Source organism: Ruditapes philippinarum, unplaced genomic scaffold, assembly GCF_026571515.1.
Source record: "Ruditapes philippinarum isolate M1 unplaced genomic scaffold, ASM2657151v2 ctg4753_1_1_1_1, whole genome shotgun sequence".
Classification (NCBI taxonomy): Eukaryota; Metazoa; Mollusca; class Bivalvia; order Venerida; family Veneridae; genus Ruditapes; species Ruditapes philippinarum.
In genome coordinates, this window is record NW_026859824.1 from 20,823 (window position 1) to 39,529 (window position 18,707).

Genomic DNA, 18,707 nt, shown 5'->3' on the forward strand with positions numbered 1-18,707 from the left:
CAGTGATGGGTTTATGTTAAGGGAAGCGTACAAGGAGTAGACGTAATATTCACTGCTGATACAGGAGCATCTAAGTCTATACTGTCGGACAGGGTTTATAGTAACTTAGATTCGAGTAAGAGACCTAAGTTAACAGAATGCAGCAATCTTTGTGGCGCTAATGGTGCACCTATAAGGGAGTTAGGTCAAGGTGAATTCAGCATTACCATGGGGTCCTATGAAATGACAAAAGAAATGGTAGTTGCTGATATCGAAGATGATGCCTTGATAGGGTATGATATATTAAAGGGAGATGTACATGGGCCAGCTGATTTGCTGTTGAGCAAAGGAGTAATAGAATTGAATGGTGTAGATATTCCTTGTTTCCAGGTAGGAAAAAGGAAAAGGTCAAGAAGAGTTACAGTTGCAGATGATGTTTGTGTACCAGGGAGGTCTGAGATGTTGGTAGATGTATTTGTAGAAAGAGAGGAGCCTCATGATTATGATCTTCATCCAGAGTACATAGTTGAACCAAGTGAAGCTTTTATGCAGAAATATCAGTTAGTGATGGCTTCATCATTAGTTAATATTAAGAGAAGTCCCACATGTAAAGTAAGGGTATTGAATCCTATGCCAGCAGATGTGACACTGTATCAGAATGCACACATTGGAGAAGCACAGCAAATAGAGGGTATAGTAAGTGTTTTGACTGAGAAGGAGGATGAAGGAGAATGTGAAAATTTCCATATGGTTAGACGGTTAAACATCATAAAGAAAGTTAGTAAAAGTAGTTCTGATGTATTGAACTTTAGTACTTATGAAGTACCGGATCATTTGAAAAACTTATTTGAGAAATCCACAGCTAATAAAAGTGACTCAGAGAAAAATGCTGTAGCAGGACTTCTAAACAAATACAGTGAAACCTTCTCAAAAGATGAATGGGACATCGGCTTGACAGATCTAGCAGAACACTCAATTGACACTGGAGATGCAGCTCCTATTAAGCAAAGACCAAGGCGAGTCCCACTTGCATATGCAGCTGAGGAAAAAAGCAGCCATTGATGATCTGTTAAAGAAGGGCGTTATCCAAAAAAGTACGTCCCCATGGCCAGTCCTATTGTTTTCGTTAGGAAGAAAATCTGGGCCATAAGACCATGTGTTGACTATAGGAAGATCAATGCACTAGTGAAGCCCAGATGGTTTCCCACTTCGAGGGTCCAGATTGCCTTGAAGTTGCAGGAATGAGTAGCAGCTCATTTGACAAGTGATACTTCCAAATTCCTCTAAAAAAAGAAGATATGCCAAAAAGTGCATTCACTGTAAGTATGGTCAATTTGAGATGCTTAGAATGCCCTTCGTCTTAGCAACAGCAGCAGCACCTTCCAAAGAATGATGGAATTAGCACTACAGGGTTGCAAAAAAAAAAGTGGCAGACACAAACAATTAGTTTATATTGATGATATAGTAGTCTTTGGTGGCAAATTTAGAAGAACATATTCAAAGAGTAGATGAGGTACTTAGCCGAATAAAAAATGCCGGTCTCAAGTTAAAGCCTGATAAGTGCCATATGCCTCCAAACAGAGGTAGTGTTCTTGGCATATAGTGTTCTAAGGATGGGGTTAGACCAGATCCTACCAATATTTCAAAGATAGCTGAGTGGCCAAGACCAATGTCCTCTAAAGAAGCCAAAACAATTTGTTGCCACGGGATCTTATTACAGACGCTTTATAAAGGATTTTCGCAAAATTAGCAAGGCCTCTAATAGATCTCACCAAGAAGATGTAAGCTTCGTGTGTACCATTGAATTTGAGAAAGCGTTTCAAGACTTGAAAGTTAAACTGACCGATACAGAAGTAATGGTTAATCCCCTTAATGAGGGTGAGGGAATTTTTCCTAGATGTAGACGCGTCAGGTACTGGGATTAGGAAGTGTTTTATCACAAATCAAAACAACCGTGAGAGAGTTATAGCATATGCGAGCCGACCCTTAACAAAGCAGAACGTAATTACTGTGTGACAGAGCGTGAGGCTCCTTGCAATAGTCTATTTTGTCCAATACTTTAGACAGTACCTACTTGGCCGCAAAGTTTACTGTAAGAAGTGACCATCAAGCTTGTTTGGTTTGCTTTCAGTCTCAAAGAGCCCAATGGTAAAATAGCCAGGTGGATTGAAATACTTGCAGCCTTTAATTTTTCCATTCAGTATCGTCCTGGTAAATTACAACCCCCACTTGACCCTTATCTTGCATGTGACAAACCCTGCGAGACTGTGACTGTACATAGTAGACATGAGCGAAACCTCTTAAATGTGGGCCATGTAATAAATGTAGACGTCGTGCAGAAATTATGGTTTTAGAATGGAAAGCAAACCAATTATCACAGCAAATAACACCTGATCAACAAAGTGAAAATGAAAATACAGGTAAATCTGAAAGCTTTGAAGAACAGGGAAGACAATGGCAGATAAGAGAGGTTAATATAGAAATACCTGCAGCAAGTACAAGTAATGATAACTCAAATTGGAGGGCATATGGGATAGGGAATACAATTGATCAAATACAAGCTAAACAACTTGAAGAAATGATATAAAACCAGTTTAGAGGCTAAAATATCTGCAGAAAACAGCTAAGAGGAACAGAAACTTGAGCTCACCTCACCGGCATTAATCTGTTATTATGGATCAGCTGAAAGTTGGTTGATGGTGGTGCTTAACAAAAGAGTTCACTAAAAAAGACGGGTCATTGAAGTTTTGCTCAAATAATAATACCCAATGTGAGAAGAAAGGTGTACTGCAACAATGCATGCAGGATCCTTTAACAGGGCATATGGGTACAAAGAAAACCAAAGCTGTCGTCTTACAAAGGTTCAAACTGTTTAATTAAAGAAAGAACATTAAGCTATTATCAGACAGTGTGATATTTGCGCCAGAGATAAGAAAACGCCCCCAAGCCCCCAAAAGCCCCAATGGAAGTGCTAAGAACAGGTGCCCCATGGGATATCTTAGCAACGATTATTTAGGTCTTTCCCCATTACTCCACGTGGCAACCGATACATCCTTGTACTCACTGATCTTTTTTCTAAATATGTTGAGTAATTCCTGCCCCTGATCAGACAGCCGAAACATGTGCTTATTTAATTGTAAATGAGTTTGTCTCTAGATGGGATGGTCCTGTATCCATAATTAGTGACAGGGCGGAAAACATACGGAAGCAAAGTTTTTCAAAAATGTGCAAGTTACTAGAACATTAAGAAGGTGAGGACAAGTGTTCGAAACCCCAAGATGCAATGGATCAAATAGAAAAATTAACCACACGTTGGCACGCATGACCGAGCATACCTTAAGGGTGCACAAGAAGATTGGGATTTGAACCTGGGATGTCTGGCAGGAGCGTACCGGTGCAACCCCAATGAAGCAAACAAAACTGACGCCAAATATGATGACAATGGGAAAGAGAAGTACGACTCCCAGCAGAGCTTGTTTTTGGCTGTACCACCAAGGAGTCTGATGTTCAGGTATCAGAAAATATGGGGACTACGTAGAGAAGATCAGAGCAAACATTAACCATGCACATGATGTGGCCAGGAATCACTTAAGAAAAAGCAGCTGCGCGAAGCCAAGAACATATATGACAGACGAATGATAATGAATGTTTACGAGTAAGGGCGATGTTAGTGTGGTGTTTAGCGGAATGCAGGAAAATTGGTGGGCTCCAAGTTGCAACCAGCCTATGAAGGTCCTTGCTTGGTGCTGAAAGAAGTTGTCTCCTTTAACCTTTGTTATTCAGATAAAGGACCAGGGTCAGAGCGTGTGGTGCATCACATTAAACTAAAAGCCATATGTTGATGCAATGTTCCTAGATGGATAAGAAGTTAAAGAAGAAACTACTCAACTAAAGCAGTAGTTGTCAACATTTTGTCAACATAAACAACATAATTTTTCGTTGTGTTACCATATTTTGTTTTTTTTTGTGTAAAAATAATATTAATAATAAAATAGCATCAGCTGTATCAGCCATATTGTTTCGCTCTCTGCTGTCTATTTTTTTCGAATATTTGCAACGTCATTTTGCCGTCGGAGCGTCAACATATTTTCGCCGTCAAGTATCAACGTCACATCGCTGTCCAGAGGTAATAATTATCTAGCGCGTTAAGATCTGTCGATTCCCACCCCACCACCCTTCTCTCACGATAGAAGCTTAATCTATTTCGCAAAATATGAAGAATAATGTCATCATGATTTTTTATCAGTTTATTAAAAATCTGTTTTTGTATCTTCTCAGAACGCAATGGCTGAACCACGACGAGGCAAGATGTATTCATGTGTTCATTGTGAAGCGGCTGGAAAGAAATACGTCGAAGCTCGCTACAGAGTGACTGCTCACATTACAGCACCATTTGCACTTGACAAAGCCACCATTTTACTGTACTTTGTGTTTATTGAGGTGCTCTACTAGTCTGCCTTAATCAACCACGTATCTAAGTATATAGCAGGCATCGTTTGGCAGCTGCTGAGCATTGCACAGGATGACAGGACAGGAGGTATCTTGTGCAAATCCACGCCAGCACTAGTTGAACTAGGTAAGGATCTAAGAGGAATTATCATCCTAGAGGCTTCTCTACAAAACAGCAAAGAAAACACAGGTAGCTCTTTAGGATGGAAGATGAACCAAGTTCTTTAGCTCACCATCAATCGTCCGCCAACACCTTAATTCACCTCCTACAAACTGCCAAGCACCTGTAACCAACAATCTGAAGTGTTCATCAATATTCAGTTACTCAGAAATGCTTGAAAATTTCTTCGAGTTCAACAAACACAGTTAATATTACATCAAAAATACTATATAATTTACCATCAATATGACAACAGGGGAAAGTATGCATCTGCCGCTCCATACACATCCTGAATTTGCCGACTCTGCCACATCCGACTATACAGTGACCACGAAGTGAGAGCAGGTTGTCTTACAAAATACGAATATGAGCAATAGACGATAAAGAGAAATCTTTCAAGTACGATGTTTTGCCAATTTACGCAACATATATCAACAATAACATCAGGCTAAGCATAATGCTGTGGGCATTATCACCCCCTTCTTTTCTACTGTAAAAGCTTCCGATGACAATAATAATAAGATGACTAGACTTTAATAGTTAAATAACAGATATATACAAGCAATTCTACTATATATTTAATACCATAAGATACCATGACACAACCAATCTATATACATTCCTACTCACCTATATGTTATTACGGATCTAATCAAAACTTTACGTAATAATACACATAAAATGGACTGTTACATCTCTCTATAATGGCACATTTATAGCTACACGCTTATAGAATCTTCAACTAAACAATACATAGATGCAACTTCTATCTCTAACTTAACTCGAACACACATATAAATAAAACAAATCTACTTAACTGAAAGAACTCTATCTCCTAGTTCACATACAGGAATTCAGATTAACACTGTATACGAATATACAAGCAAATTGAGGACAATTTTATATTCAATTATACTCAGTGTCGATAACTGTAGAAACTATGTGAGAGTATGAAACATTTAAAGTAGAAAAATGAAACGGTTAACATCACAATGACATGTATTTACCATTATGCGTAAACCATCTCCTACAACTCATACAATGAATATCATTCTGAGAAATGCTAACTGTGAATGTCCTACTAATTGTAATGATTACCTCTCTACATATAGCAGATAAGAAAGTTCTGCTACGCGAAGTTGACTAGGACGCAAATCGACGAATCGGCCAACTAAAAAACGACCTTAGAATTGATGATACAGTAAACAATGAAGAAAGCAGGACTTTAAACTAGCAAGTCTTAAAGTGTAATTGAAATGGGGTGAAGCATATAATCTGAATGCATTATTTGAGGAAAAAATCTCAGAGCTTGTGAAAACTTGTTATCTTGTAGTTGACAAAATTCAGTTAGGATAAGGCTTTGAAATGCGCATAGTTATAGTTCACAAAAATGAATCGAAATAATAGAAAGAATATCGGCGAGATAGAAGAATTTTAGAACAGCATTTAAAGAGATAGGGAAGAGAGGATTAAGCATGCAAATAATCGTTAGAATCAGTTAGAAGACGTAGCATGATCGAATAACAGATAGGATAAATCAAGAAAGAAGAAGAAGTGAGTTGACGAGTGATCATCATTAGAGATAGATATTCGTAATAATAAAATAGGCAAAGAAAATGTACATATTATACATATTCTATACTGAAATAAACCCTGTTGATAATGACAATAAATAGTTGAGATTAAAAAGTACTCGATACTTTAACTGTCAGTTTCTCCAACCTAAGTTTATTGTGTAGTACATTACAGCTTTAATTGATTCACTGTATAAAGAATTATAAATTGTTATTTCCTTTCCTCTTTTCTTGCGCTAAACCTCCTCCTAAAGTCTTCTCTACTGTCGGTCTCTTTAATATATAATGAGCTTGATTATAGGTAAGATAGATTACTATAGATATTGTGTTATTTAAAATAGGAATAGAGTGTGTGTGTAAAGATGTAGTGTGTGACATTTTAAATTTTAACTCAAAGAAATTGTCTTAACTCTTTTGGTAATTATTATTATGCTTTACTAAGTGTTTAATTAAAGATGAACATTAGTTTTAAAGATTAAATTAATGCAATTTGAGCATTAAGTTTTCTGCATATGTGCAATAGACTCAAAGAATTTTTGTAATTTAGGAGTATTTTCATTACTCATGGGTGCTTCAGATGTACTTTGTAGGATTTGACAGAATTCGGTTGTGAAAGGTAAATGCATTGTTTAACGTTAGCATTTTTTAACTTTAAATGTTTAACTCACAATGTTTGTAAGGGTTCGAATTGTTACATGACAAAAATGTTCAATTGTTAAGTGTTATTAACTTGATTTTCCTTTATCATGAATGATTTTATATTTTTTTACTTTTTGCTTTTAAAGATGAACTGCTGAAGATGTAAGTCACTTTTCTTAAAGGTGAACAGTCAAGTTTTTTAAGTTAAAGATGAACAGTCAAATATTTAAAGTAATGTGTAAGGCAAAAATATTGAATGTTGATAGCAGTTATTTATTATTAATAGTATAGTAATTGCTTGTCATATATCTTGTTATTTAACTATTAAGTCTAGTCCATTATTTATTATTTATTGTCATTCGGAGCTTTGACATAGAAAGAAGGGGGTGATGAGATGCCCCCAGCATTAAATGCTTAGCCTGATTTATTGTTGATTATATGTTGCGTTAATTGGAAACATGTAACTTGAAAGATTCATCTTTATTCCGTCTATTGCTCATATTAGCTATTTTGTAAGACAAAACTGCTGTATCCGAATGTTGTACACTTAGTGAGAAGATTTGCTTTATTAGGCTTTTTGGGCCTATAAACAGACTGTTATCTAATGAATTTAAGATATCATTTTGTGCTAACATGTTTAAATTATTTCAAAATGGAAATGATTGTCTATCAGGCTTATATATCGGATAATTAATGTTATTTTCGCTAATTTAATTTACTTTCGGTTTTGTTAAGCGGTGTTAGGGTAACTTTCTCCCTGCAACTGTAGAATGTTTAAAATATCAGTGTTTTTTGACGATTTTCTGGCAATATGAGTTTGAAGAGGAGTTATAATGTAAGAATCCATTTGTTTTTGATAATATTCTGTCATATAGATTAAGTTTTATTACTTTTGGTAAATATTTATTGCATAAATATGAAATTTGACATCGATTTCTGGTTGCCAGTGGCGAGTGCAAAAGTTTTTTTTTGTGCACTTGTCATCCAATGGCGTTCATGTATTGTACACGTAATATTTTGCGTGCTGTGCACATTTTGTTTACAAGCACTTATTTTTTGTGCACACACAAACTATTTTTTTGTGCACAGTCCTTGGGTATATAAACGGATTGTTCCGTCATTCGGGGTCTCCCACAATTAGAAACATCTAGGGTAAATCTTTGTCAGATTCCATTCTCAAGCAACAATTTGAACAATCTTTGATAATTGTAAGGTTAAACATAATAATACAATTTTTGGGTGAATAGCATTCTTTATATTACAGTATAAATAAATTAAATATATCCTTGAAGGCATTTCTTAAGTAAACTATCTGTTATATTCTTGATTTTCATAAGTCTAGCAAGATACAAGATTTTTGTTAAATTATCATTTGAGATATAATATCCCTACTCCATTTAGTCGACAGATCTTAGTGAATTTTGCGTAGCTTTTCGGCATTTTCTTGAAATCGTGCAATATAGTATACAAGAGGTATTAATTTTTATATTTACATTTCTTGACTTGTATTTTGCATTCATTACAATAGATATATTTTCCCTTATAACATTGAATAAAGAGAAAGTACTGCCATATATGAGTCTTTTTCCTTTGCATTATAAATAACCCCCTTTGCTTATATATGACTTTCCCATAATTCCGTGGAGACCAAACTCTTCAATATCACCTCATCAGAAAAGATCAGCTTGTATAACCTGTGGCGCTTAGTTACACTGGTTCAGAGACTCCAACTTTACGACATTGTGCGAAACAATAGAAACACAGTGTTGCGAGGTCGGTGCTTCTTATACGCTACCCATAGATTGACATCACCGGCGCGCAACAGTATTGTTATGAAATGATTCAGATGTCTTTTTATTTTTGCTTTTGACAATGCGTTGATAGGAAATGCTACAAATGTCTTTATTTTTGCTTTTGACAAAGCATTGTTACGAAATGCTACAAATGTCTGCTTTGCATTTGACAATGCATTAATAGGAAATGCTACAGATGCTTTCTTTGTGAGATGCACATGTTCAGGAAAAATGCAACATAATGCAATTTAGGAAATATTCGATTTTAAGCACCAGCGATATAAAAAATATATAAAATGGACATGTTCTGCTTTAATTAAGTGTAAAGATATCCGTTTCGAAGTATTGACAATCGAAAAGAGAATAGATCCTGACCACAATTGGTTGTACTGACTTTGCTGTATACTGGCTTCCAAGGCAAGCCATTTAGTCATTTAAAGCGTTAAATGTGATTTCAGACTGAACAATACAGATCATATATTGCAAAAAAGTTCGAAAGAAAATGGAGCTGTCGCTCTGGTACATTAGTAAGCGTAACATCATGGTGCAAAGGACATTACAACTATACGTGCAAAGGTAATTGTTTTATTCTTCCATTTGAAGCTTAAGTTTTTAATGATGAAAGCAACGTTTTTAACACGACGTATGTACTCGTATTTACGCAAGCTTTATTTTATCATTTAAAGGGTAGAAGTCTTATATATCTTTGAATAATATATGCTTATCTGCAATTGAATAAGCTACATTCATAGATTATCACCCACATATCATACGTATGATATGATTTGTTCATTCAAAATGAACCATTTATCATGTGTAAATGTTGAGTTTTCCTTGAAACGGAACACTAGTTTGCACTAACCACTTCCATCCATGAACAGCTTCAATCAAAGCAAGCCTGTAATATTTTCGCTTTTGCCAAATTAGGCATTCTTAAAAGATTCAAATTATCTCTGGTTTGTTGTTTGTAGCCTATTTATGTCACATAAGTGTATTTATATTTAAAAGTAATAAATATAATATAATATTAAATGGATACTGTACATACCGGTTTGTTACCTGACTTCATTTTACAAACCAGCAATTTAATCCCGATATGTATGATATGTAATGCAACAGATTTTTTATATAAAGATTCTATATATAAAAGAATTATTTCATATGGCCGCCATTTTGAGTGGAATGCATTCTCACCTACTTACTATTTTTGGGACAATCTTTATAACGACGATGTGTGTTTTTGTGCAAAATATATTCTCAATATAATCCACTTGATAATCCGATTAAATTCTTTTTATAGTAATGATCTCCTAACTCGCGCATATATTTTTCTTTCATTATGAAAACAAAGAATTTGACTTTTAATTATTTTTTTATCTTGTTTGTGATTAAACACTATATTTGTCGTTTTTGTCCGTAATTGGTCTACACAATAAAATTTGCTTTTATCAAATTTTAAGAAGCTTTAAGAATCAATACTCATTTTATTTTTGTTTTTTTAAACGATATTTGTCAAGCCGTTACCGGAACCCGGTGAAAAGGAGGACATGCGTTCCAAAAGGGTACGAAATTCACATGTTCATGTCAGCCGGGCTTTGAAGGAGAAATTTGTAATCGTAAGTAAGATAAAAAAAAGCTGATCCATTCAGATCAAAAACAAATACATATCAATTAGCAAACTTAGAAAAAAAAGGGTCTAAATTATTTGGTTATGAACTGGTTATTCATACAAGGATTGTCCCTCACAATCCCTTCATGCAAACATTCTATTTACAGCAAAATCACGCACATTCTGCTTATGGACCTCGTAATTTATGCTAAAAAGAAGGAAATACGTTTGGTAGGACGTTTGCGTCATTTGAGGCGAAATATTTGGTATTGTTGAAACTTTAAATTTGTTATCAAAAGCGAATGTATGCGATGCTTACTCCGTTTAAAGGGGCAAGATTGATTTAATTCATTAACTCAACCATGAACAGTGTCAGTGGAAAGATGAGAACAAATATGAACAGGGCAAGGCGATGTTCACAGAACGCAGCCCCTATACAAGTAGATGACTTCAACATTTCCACATAATATGCTGCTTTGTAAGACATTATGTGAAAAATCACTTCCGGGGATGTGTATCATAATATTTTTGTAACATCTATTTTCAGATATTGATGACTGCACGCCAAATCCGTGCAATACAACAACAAGCATAAACTGTATAGATGGAGCAAATGACTACACGTGTAATTGTAAGCCTGGATATACCGGAAAATACTGTGATACAGGTACAATACTGTATATGTTATGTAGTAGCCTGGGATTCAGGCGTTGATATTTTTTTTGCTTATTCATAACTTACGCGCTATTTCATACTCGATCGTCATAGATAACACAACATCTCTGGTTTTGATAGTATCAAACGTCGATTTGCCGAACAGAAGCACATAAAAAGAATCGACAGACTGGAACCCAGGCTAGTTATGTAGGTAGTTTCCGATGTTTCTCATACCAAAAGTGCCAGCCAATTTAGGCGTAAAATCTTAAGCATATATTATATATTGGAAATGACCACCACAACGGCGACCAGGGGAAGTAATAAATGTTATATGTAAAAAGGATCTATATGTATGTTTTTGTTAATTAAATGCGTCTGTGCGCATTATTTCAATTTTCTTTAAAATATGTTTAAACAAGTCGACTACTTAAAGAATATGAAGCTTTCTCTAAATTAATCAAGAAATACTTTTAATGAAAATTATAATTGGAAAATATCTTTTGTTTCCAAAATCATATCGTTGATTCTCAAAATAGTTATTTAACACACATGCATATTGTACGTTAACTTAATGCAATGTTTTAGACCCTATTTAATTTTATCTTATGTATTCCTTTTCCAGCACTTTGTAGCCTATTCATTAAAATTTATCTTTATGTCCCTTGATGTGATATTATCTAATACAGTTAAACATTTATTTTTACTTTTTTAAATTGACGAGGCCAAAGAACCCCCATGCAAAAAATGCGCCAATTTTTGACGGAAAAAATAAATTAAAATGTAATTGTAAAATGGAACAAAGGACAAAAATTTTAATACAGGGGCAAAACAAACGATTTAAATTTTGGAAAAAAAAAATAAAAAATCACCTTTGACACGTTATTTTAATATGATTTTTCTTCTAAAAGGGATTTATTTTTTATTTTACCATTAAACGGGTAGTTAGTTGTATGTCTTTTAAAAACATTTTAAAATTTTCTAAATTTAAAATTATTGCGGCCGTGCTTTCTGATAACATCTTATCTGTATAACGGATCCCTTTAACTGATTGTAATTCTTTTCTCTTTTACTTTTTTTGGGCTAAAAATCGAAGATGCTTTAAGTCACGGTTTTAAATGGGCCACGTGTCATGATAAAGAAAACAGATTCACGTGTGATTGTCCTCCAAGATTGTATGGTGTTGTATGTGACACAAGTAAGGCTATTTGTTAAATCTTGCATAACGATTGGATATTTATTTTTATGAAATTGGTTATAAAAATCATAATAGTGTGTTATATTACTTACAACGAGTTATTTTACTTTTTATGAAGTTAAAGAATTACAACGCCATCTTCATAATTTTAAATTTTTATTTACTTTTCTGTTTCAATTTTTCTATTCTTAAAACCCATTTATTTAATGATTTCGACTGTCTCGAAAAGAAATTTAACAAGACGCATATATATACGAAGCGAACTTTTAGAGCTTCATTTTAGCACTGACATATAAGTAGAAAGTGTTAGAATTACAAAAGGAATTACAAATAGATAATTCCCTCGCAAACAATATAAACACATTTTTAGTGACAGTTAAGTTAATTGTATTAAGACTTTTTGATTTAAGTATTTATTTTGTGAATGTGGCACTAGTAAAGGTTATGGCTATTTCGAGTCAAGGAATTAAATTCAAGTATAAAGATAGAAATTAACGTCAAGATACTATTTTCTCTAACTATACAGATATTTGCCATCCGACTCCGGCAGACGTCGTCTTTGTTTTAGATTCATCACTGAGCATGTCAGAACAAGAGTTTACTAAACAGCTGGAATTTGTTGCTAACTTTAGCAGTAAAGTTCCTATTGGACCACGTGACTTCCAAATTAGTGTAGTAACATTTTCAACAGATGCGAATGTAGAGTTCTATCTTAACCAGTATAAAGACAACGTGTCACTCCATGACGCAATTATGAACGTTAACTATAAATATGGGATAACACGGACTGACAAAGGACTAGAAAAGGTAAGGTGATAAATCATGTTTAATATATATTCATTAAATATTTCGTAGTCGCAGCTTGTGTTTAATACTTTGCTCAAATCTTATTTTGCCTTGGACTTTCTTTAAAAAATAAAAATAAAAATTGCAGGAGAAGCATTTTAACAGAACAGTTATGACAGTGCCATAGGGCTGTAATAATAACACAGGATGCGATAGGATCGTTGGATAAAAGCGCAATTGAAACAATAATTGAAAAAATAATAATAAAATAATAATAAAAATTAAAAATAAATTGACTCCGTAGCCGCAGCTAGTGTTATGTAGTTTGTACCATTATCATGTTCCTCTGGGTTTGAATGCCTGGATTTGGACTATTTCAAAACTTTATATCAGAATTTCATTTTCTCATTAATGATAGTGTCTTTGGGATAAATATTTAACCAGTAAAGAATAGGATCGTTGGATAATAGAATGGGTAATTTAAGGGGAATACTTGAAAACAAAGGCATTAAAAGATCTTATCATCTTTGGTTTTAAAATTAGGCAAGTATTTAAGATATCCTTTGTACTTCACGTATTGTAGTTTTATATTATTATCTATGTGCCTTCAACATTTACATCATTACATGCATGCATATATATATATATATAAATATAGGTAAGGACAGAGGTTTTCAGTCCAAAACATGGCATTGAAAGACGAATAAATGGTACACAAGCTTCTAAGTTTGTTTACGTCTTGACTGACGGCATGTCTACATACATAATGAAAACCAAGGAAAAAGCAAATGATTTGAGGTCTATTGTGGATACAATTGCCGCCATAGGTAAAAAAGATATTTAAATCTGGAATTAACTACCATTATTTATCATCCACGAGGATCTTATTTTAACATTGATATACTGAAATACTCTTAAAAATACCCAACTAGATCTAAATTTTAATATGTTTATTCACTCCACACACATTTAAACTGTTTGTACGAGTAAGGATGTTTCATGATTACATTTCATTTGTCAAACAAATTAAAAAAGTACAATTGTCTTAAATTTCAGGAATAGGAACAGAAGTTTCGCACCAAGAACTCATAGACATTGCTTCTGACCCATCGTTTGTTTATTCCGTGAAGAACTTTAATTCTTTGTACACCGTTCTCAAACGCCTGGTTCATTTTGACTGTGATGGTAATGAAATGTTTTACTAACTTAAGTTCAGCATAGTATAATATGGAATGTAATTTTACTTTGCTTTCATCATTGACCAAAGTTTTGAATTGTATTCACACAGTAAAATGCATCAAATAATATTAATTTATCTTATTGTTTTGTTTTTCAGAATGTGGTACAAGTGCGGCATCGGACGTTGCAATTTTCTTGGATTCGTCGTATTCTGTAACAGCCGAACAGTATAGCTTAGGTATCGATGCTATTATACACATGATTGACGTCATGAAACATTTAAGCGTTAATAATACACGTGTAAGTGTGACGTCATTTTCTGATGATATAAGAAGCGTTATTGGTATGGGCGAGACTTTTAACAAAAACGTCATTAAAAGAACGCTTAACATGATCGCACAATCACATGTAAAGACTCAAGTACAATTAGAAACCGTTTATGCTTATGCTAGGGATAGCGCTTTGAACAAAACAATTTTTAGGCAGGGCGCAAAGAAATTTTTCTTGATTTTCACGAATGGTAAAGCGGATATGCAGGTCTCGACATTAGCGGTGGTCCGTTGGCCCGAGACCACCTGATTTTGGCAAGGACCACCTAATTTAAAAATGCACTGGTCCGTCGGACCACTTGAATTTTCTGGTTTGTGCAAGGCTCATTTGGGAGAATGGCGATTTGGTCAAAAACATGTTATATATATTTTGTTTAAAACCATTTGTCCTATGAATATGTATATGGTTCATTAATAGATTAATCTGATAAGTTAAAGAAGGTCTTAAATCATCAATAAATTTTATTTTAAGTCACTAAAATTTTGTCTATGCAAGTTAAAAGAGTTAAGAATTTGTGATATTAAGCTAGGTACAAATTGTATTCAAATGATGCTAGTAATGATGCATCGTCGGATTACCACGGTGGAACCTTTAACATTTATGTTATGTTACATGTTAATCACACGTGGGTATCCGACGATGGTAATTATGATATTGTATGGGATACCGTATGAACTTTCAATTTCATATACATGAATAATGGCAGCAAACTAAAGGAACTTGAGAAATAGTTAATACATCAAGAAATTATTTGCTAGTTATCTTTATTTTAACTTTTTAACGCTAAGAGATCCATTAAAATTACTTTTTTTTAAATTTTTAATAAAAGGTTAAAAATACTCAATGTAAAAAATAAATATCAACCAACAAGCAACGGGGCGGTAAAAATTCTGTATTCATAATAAATCTGTGAGAAAAATAAGCTAAACTATAGTTATATATAAAGTTGTTTTTATTTTTTATCCTTTAGATATTTCCTTGTTTTAAGATAATTTATTAGTTTTTATCAAAATGTTAATCTATAAAAGATACATGTAATTATCATGATTATAAGACGTACCACGTATCAGCAATGTATATTTGAATTACAGTAAGAAAAAAACCCAGACACAAATGGTTTCACTATTCCCTAACTTGAGTTGAGACAGAAATCACTTCAATATAAAAGTTAACACAAATAATTAAGAGCCCTGTTGTGTATTTTTGAATGAGCTATGAAAAAAAAAACAACAAATAACTTCACGACAGAATACCTACTAACTTGCTCTCAGATAAAAATATATATCTAAAATGTCTGTTTTCTTTAAAGGTTAATAATACATCTTTGTCATCAATTTTAAGCATACTTTTTTCTAAACTTACAGTAAACTGATATAATAATAATAATTGACCACTTGACTTCTGGAAGGACCACCTTAATTTCAAATCTAGTGGTCCGGCTTACCACCTGATAAAAAAGTTAGTGTCGAGGCCTGGATATGAATGACGAAAGTGCACTTGAAAGAGAGAAAGCTATGTTAGAGGCTAACGATGTAAATATTGTTGCCATTGGTAGTGGAGGAGATGTTAGTTTGGAAGGTTTGTTTAAGCTGGTGACAGATACATTTAATGTTTTTATTACTAACAAAGATTCGCCAATGAGCAATCTGGATGTTTTGCAATCGGAATTTGTATATAACAAGTGCGACTTGAAAGGCGAAAGGTGAAAATCTTTCAACTTCATGTAATACTGTAAAACTGGTGGTATATAAGTTAACATGTATATCAGAGTGACAAAAGGTGTCAGTTGTTCTTTTTGTATCCACTTTTTTGCTTCCCCCCTGTCCACTATATTTTCCCAATTTCACCCCTTTTTTTACTTTTTTTTCCCCAATCCATTTGCGATGCATTCCCTTGGAAAAATTTTCCTTTGTCTTTTTAATTTAAAAGGGGTACAAAGGAACATTGTTTAACCCTTTTCTTATTTTTTATTCTTTGTTTTAAAAAAAGTTGTTTTTAAATTGAGAAAAAAGACGTGAAATATGACATTTTTTTGCCCTTTTTTAAAATTTTCCCAAAAGAAAAATTTGTTTTTTGAATTAAAAAAGGGGGTGTTTTTAAAAAGGGAAACGAATAAAATGTTTTTTTATTAAACAATTTTACAAAGAAAAGACTTTTTTATTTAATTTCTGCCCAAGGGTTTTACTGTATTTTTAAAGTGTTTCTTAAAAAACCCAAGATTTAAACCTACAAGAAAATGACGTGTTTTATTCTTTTTTTCTTTTAAAAGGTTTTAAATTGAAACTTAAAAATTTTTTAGTGTTGATTAGAAGTATACGCTTGTCATGTTTAGTAATTTTGCCGATCAGATATCGACTATCGAGTATAATGAAAATGACGGTGAGATATTCTCATGATTTATTTCTGTAGATATTTCTATCAGAAATAGATATATCCTTTTCATAATATATGGATGTTGAATTTCTCTGGTGGAAAGTCCACCAGACCACAACAAATATTTAAAACGTATGCCATTGGTCATCGAAAATTGACCACGCAGTAATCTTGATCAGTTGGAAAAACATAGATAACTCCCTTTATAGCGTATTGTTATACGATGTAAAATACTCTGTTTAAGGTAGTGTATTGTGTATGACTAACCGACAAAAATATCGCGAAATCTTTTTCCCTTTTAAAAAACCCCCTGCCCCCGATAACCCCGCCCATGTAAAAATTTAATTTTTGTTAAATGCTCAAAATTGTTAATTTTTTTAAAAATGATTTTTAAAACAACGTCACCATTTGCGGGAAAATATTGCTACAATATCTGTAACTTTACTCGTCAAGCATAGAATTAACATCATTTCTAGTATTAGTTTTCAAATGTTCCTCGGACAGCACAGTTTTTTTAAAAAGTTTTTTACAACAATAACATTTATAAATCAAGACTGTAACCTGGCAATGTAATAGCTTAAACAAACTACGACACTTTTCAAATCAGCCTTCTGATAAAGCTAAGCTCATGGGTCAGATAATTTAGCAACCGAAATCGTTGAAACAACGTAGTGATAAGGTTAAACACAAGAATAATTGTTCTTTGGAGGTTTGTATATCAACTTATACAAACGAGGTTTTACGCAATCGTAAAATGTCTGCGAATAAATTGCTTAAATGGGAAAGAATAAGTCAAATGTTACCTGGAGAAAGTTGTGATGAATGTAAATTGATTTGTCGTAAAAGTAGCAAAATGTGATAGTAGTGCTTTGACTTGGAACAGAGCAATTTAGGAAAATATATAGTTCAAATACAAAAATACCATAACTCTTCTAGGCCACTAAAATCATCGGCAAATTATGGTGTAGTTTTTTTTGTCCAAGCAAGTGCATTTCTCTGACGTCCTTTTATTTTGCGGAAATCGTATGATGAAAAATATATTTCTGACCTGGCAGGGTATCTCGAGTCACTTCTACAAGTACCATAAGCACAACGTTTAGTTATCCGTTTCCTTTTAGCTCTTAATTCGAATTTCAACTTGTTTTCTCTAACAATTGTGCTAATTTTTTAAAATATTGCGTGCAAACAAATGCCAATGTCAGCACAGATGACGCAGTGGTGATTGGGTAAAAGCTGGAAGCATTCTCACACAAAGCTAAATTCAGTAACGTCGCACTGGTATTCAGCACGTTCTAATTCTTTTTAACTTTTTACTCTGATTCCATATTATCAAAATCTGGAAACAAAGTGATCCCTCGGAAGTATTAATCACAAAATTACATAAGAATTGCAGACTCGGTTTGATTGAGTCTGTACATGAGGGATAATGAATAAGTGCAACATCCCTCACGCCCCCTAGCACCGGCTTGAGCGGTACTCAATTCTCAAACTTTAAAGTGCTGGTATCAATGATCCCGATGGACCAGAAAAATATAACAACACTGAAGTGAAGTACGGGGCAACTTTTTACAGCTGCCACACGGCACTTGACACCTGCTGTTGTGAAGTATAAAAATCTGGAAACAAAGTGATCCCTAGGAAGCATTAATCACAACAAAATTACATAAGAATTGCAGACTCGGTCTGATTAAATCTGTATATGAGGGATAATGAATAAGTGCAACATCCCTCACGCCCCCTAGCACCGGCTTGAGCGGTACTCAATTATCAACACTTAATAGTGTTGGTATCAATAATCCCGATGGACCAGAAAAATATAACAACAAAAGCCACCTCATTATAGGAAATCAACTGGATGTGCAGTCCGGGGTGAGAAAATATTTTTCGTCAAAGGGACAAAAATGTAAATAACTTATGTTTTGCAATAAATCAAAAACCAAAAAATGGGTACAGAAATGTTTAGCATATGTATGTAAATGTTTTT

At 33.7% G+C, this 18,707-nt stretch overlaps 1 protein-coding gene across 1 annotated transcript; it reads left to right on the top strand.

The window, feature by feature from the left end:
* Positions 1–2,323: 2,323 nt before the first annotated feature.
* LOC132758026 (transmembrane cell adhesion receptor mua-3-like) lies at positions 2,324–14,785 on the top strand. The gene is made up of 8 exons (XM_060749545.1): positions 2,324–2,480; positions 10,751–10,870; positions 11,954–12,055; positions 12,582–12,862; positions 13,500–13,668; positions 13,898–14,026; positions 14,178–14,557; positions 14,768–14,785. Exons 1-8 carry the CDS (start codon positions 2,324–2,326, stop codon positions 14,783–14,785), a joined length of 1,356 nt encoding a protein of 451 aa, XP_060605528.1.
* Positions 14,786–18,707: the final 3,922 nt, after the last annotated feature.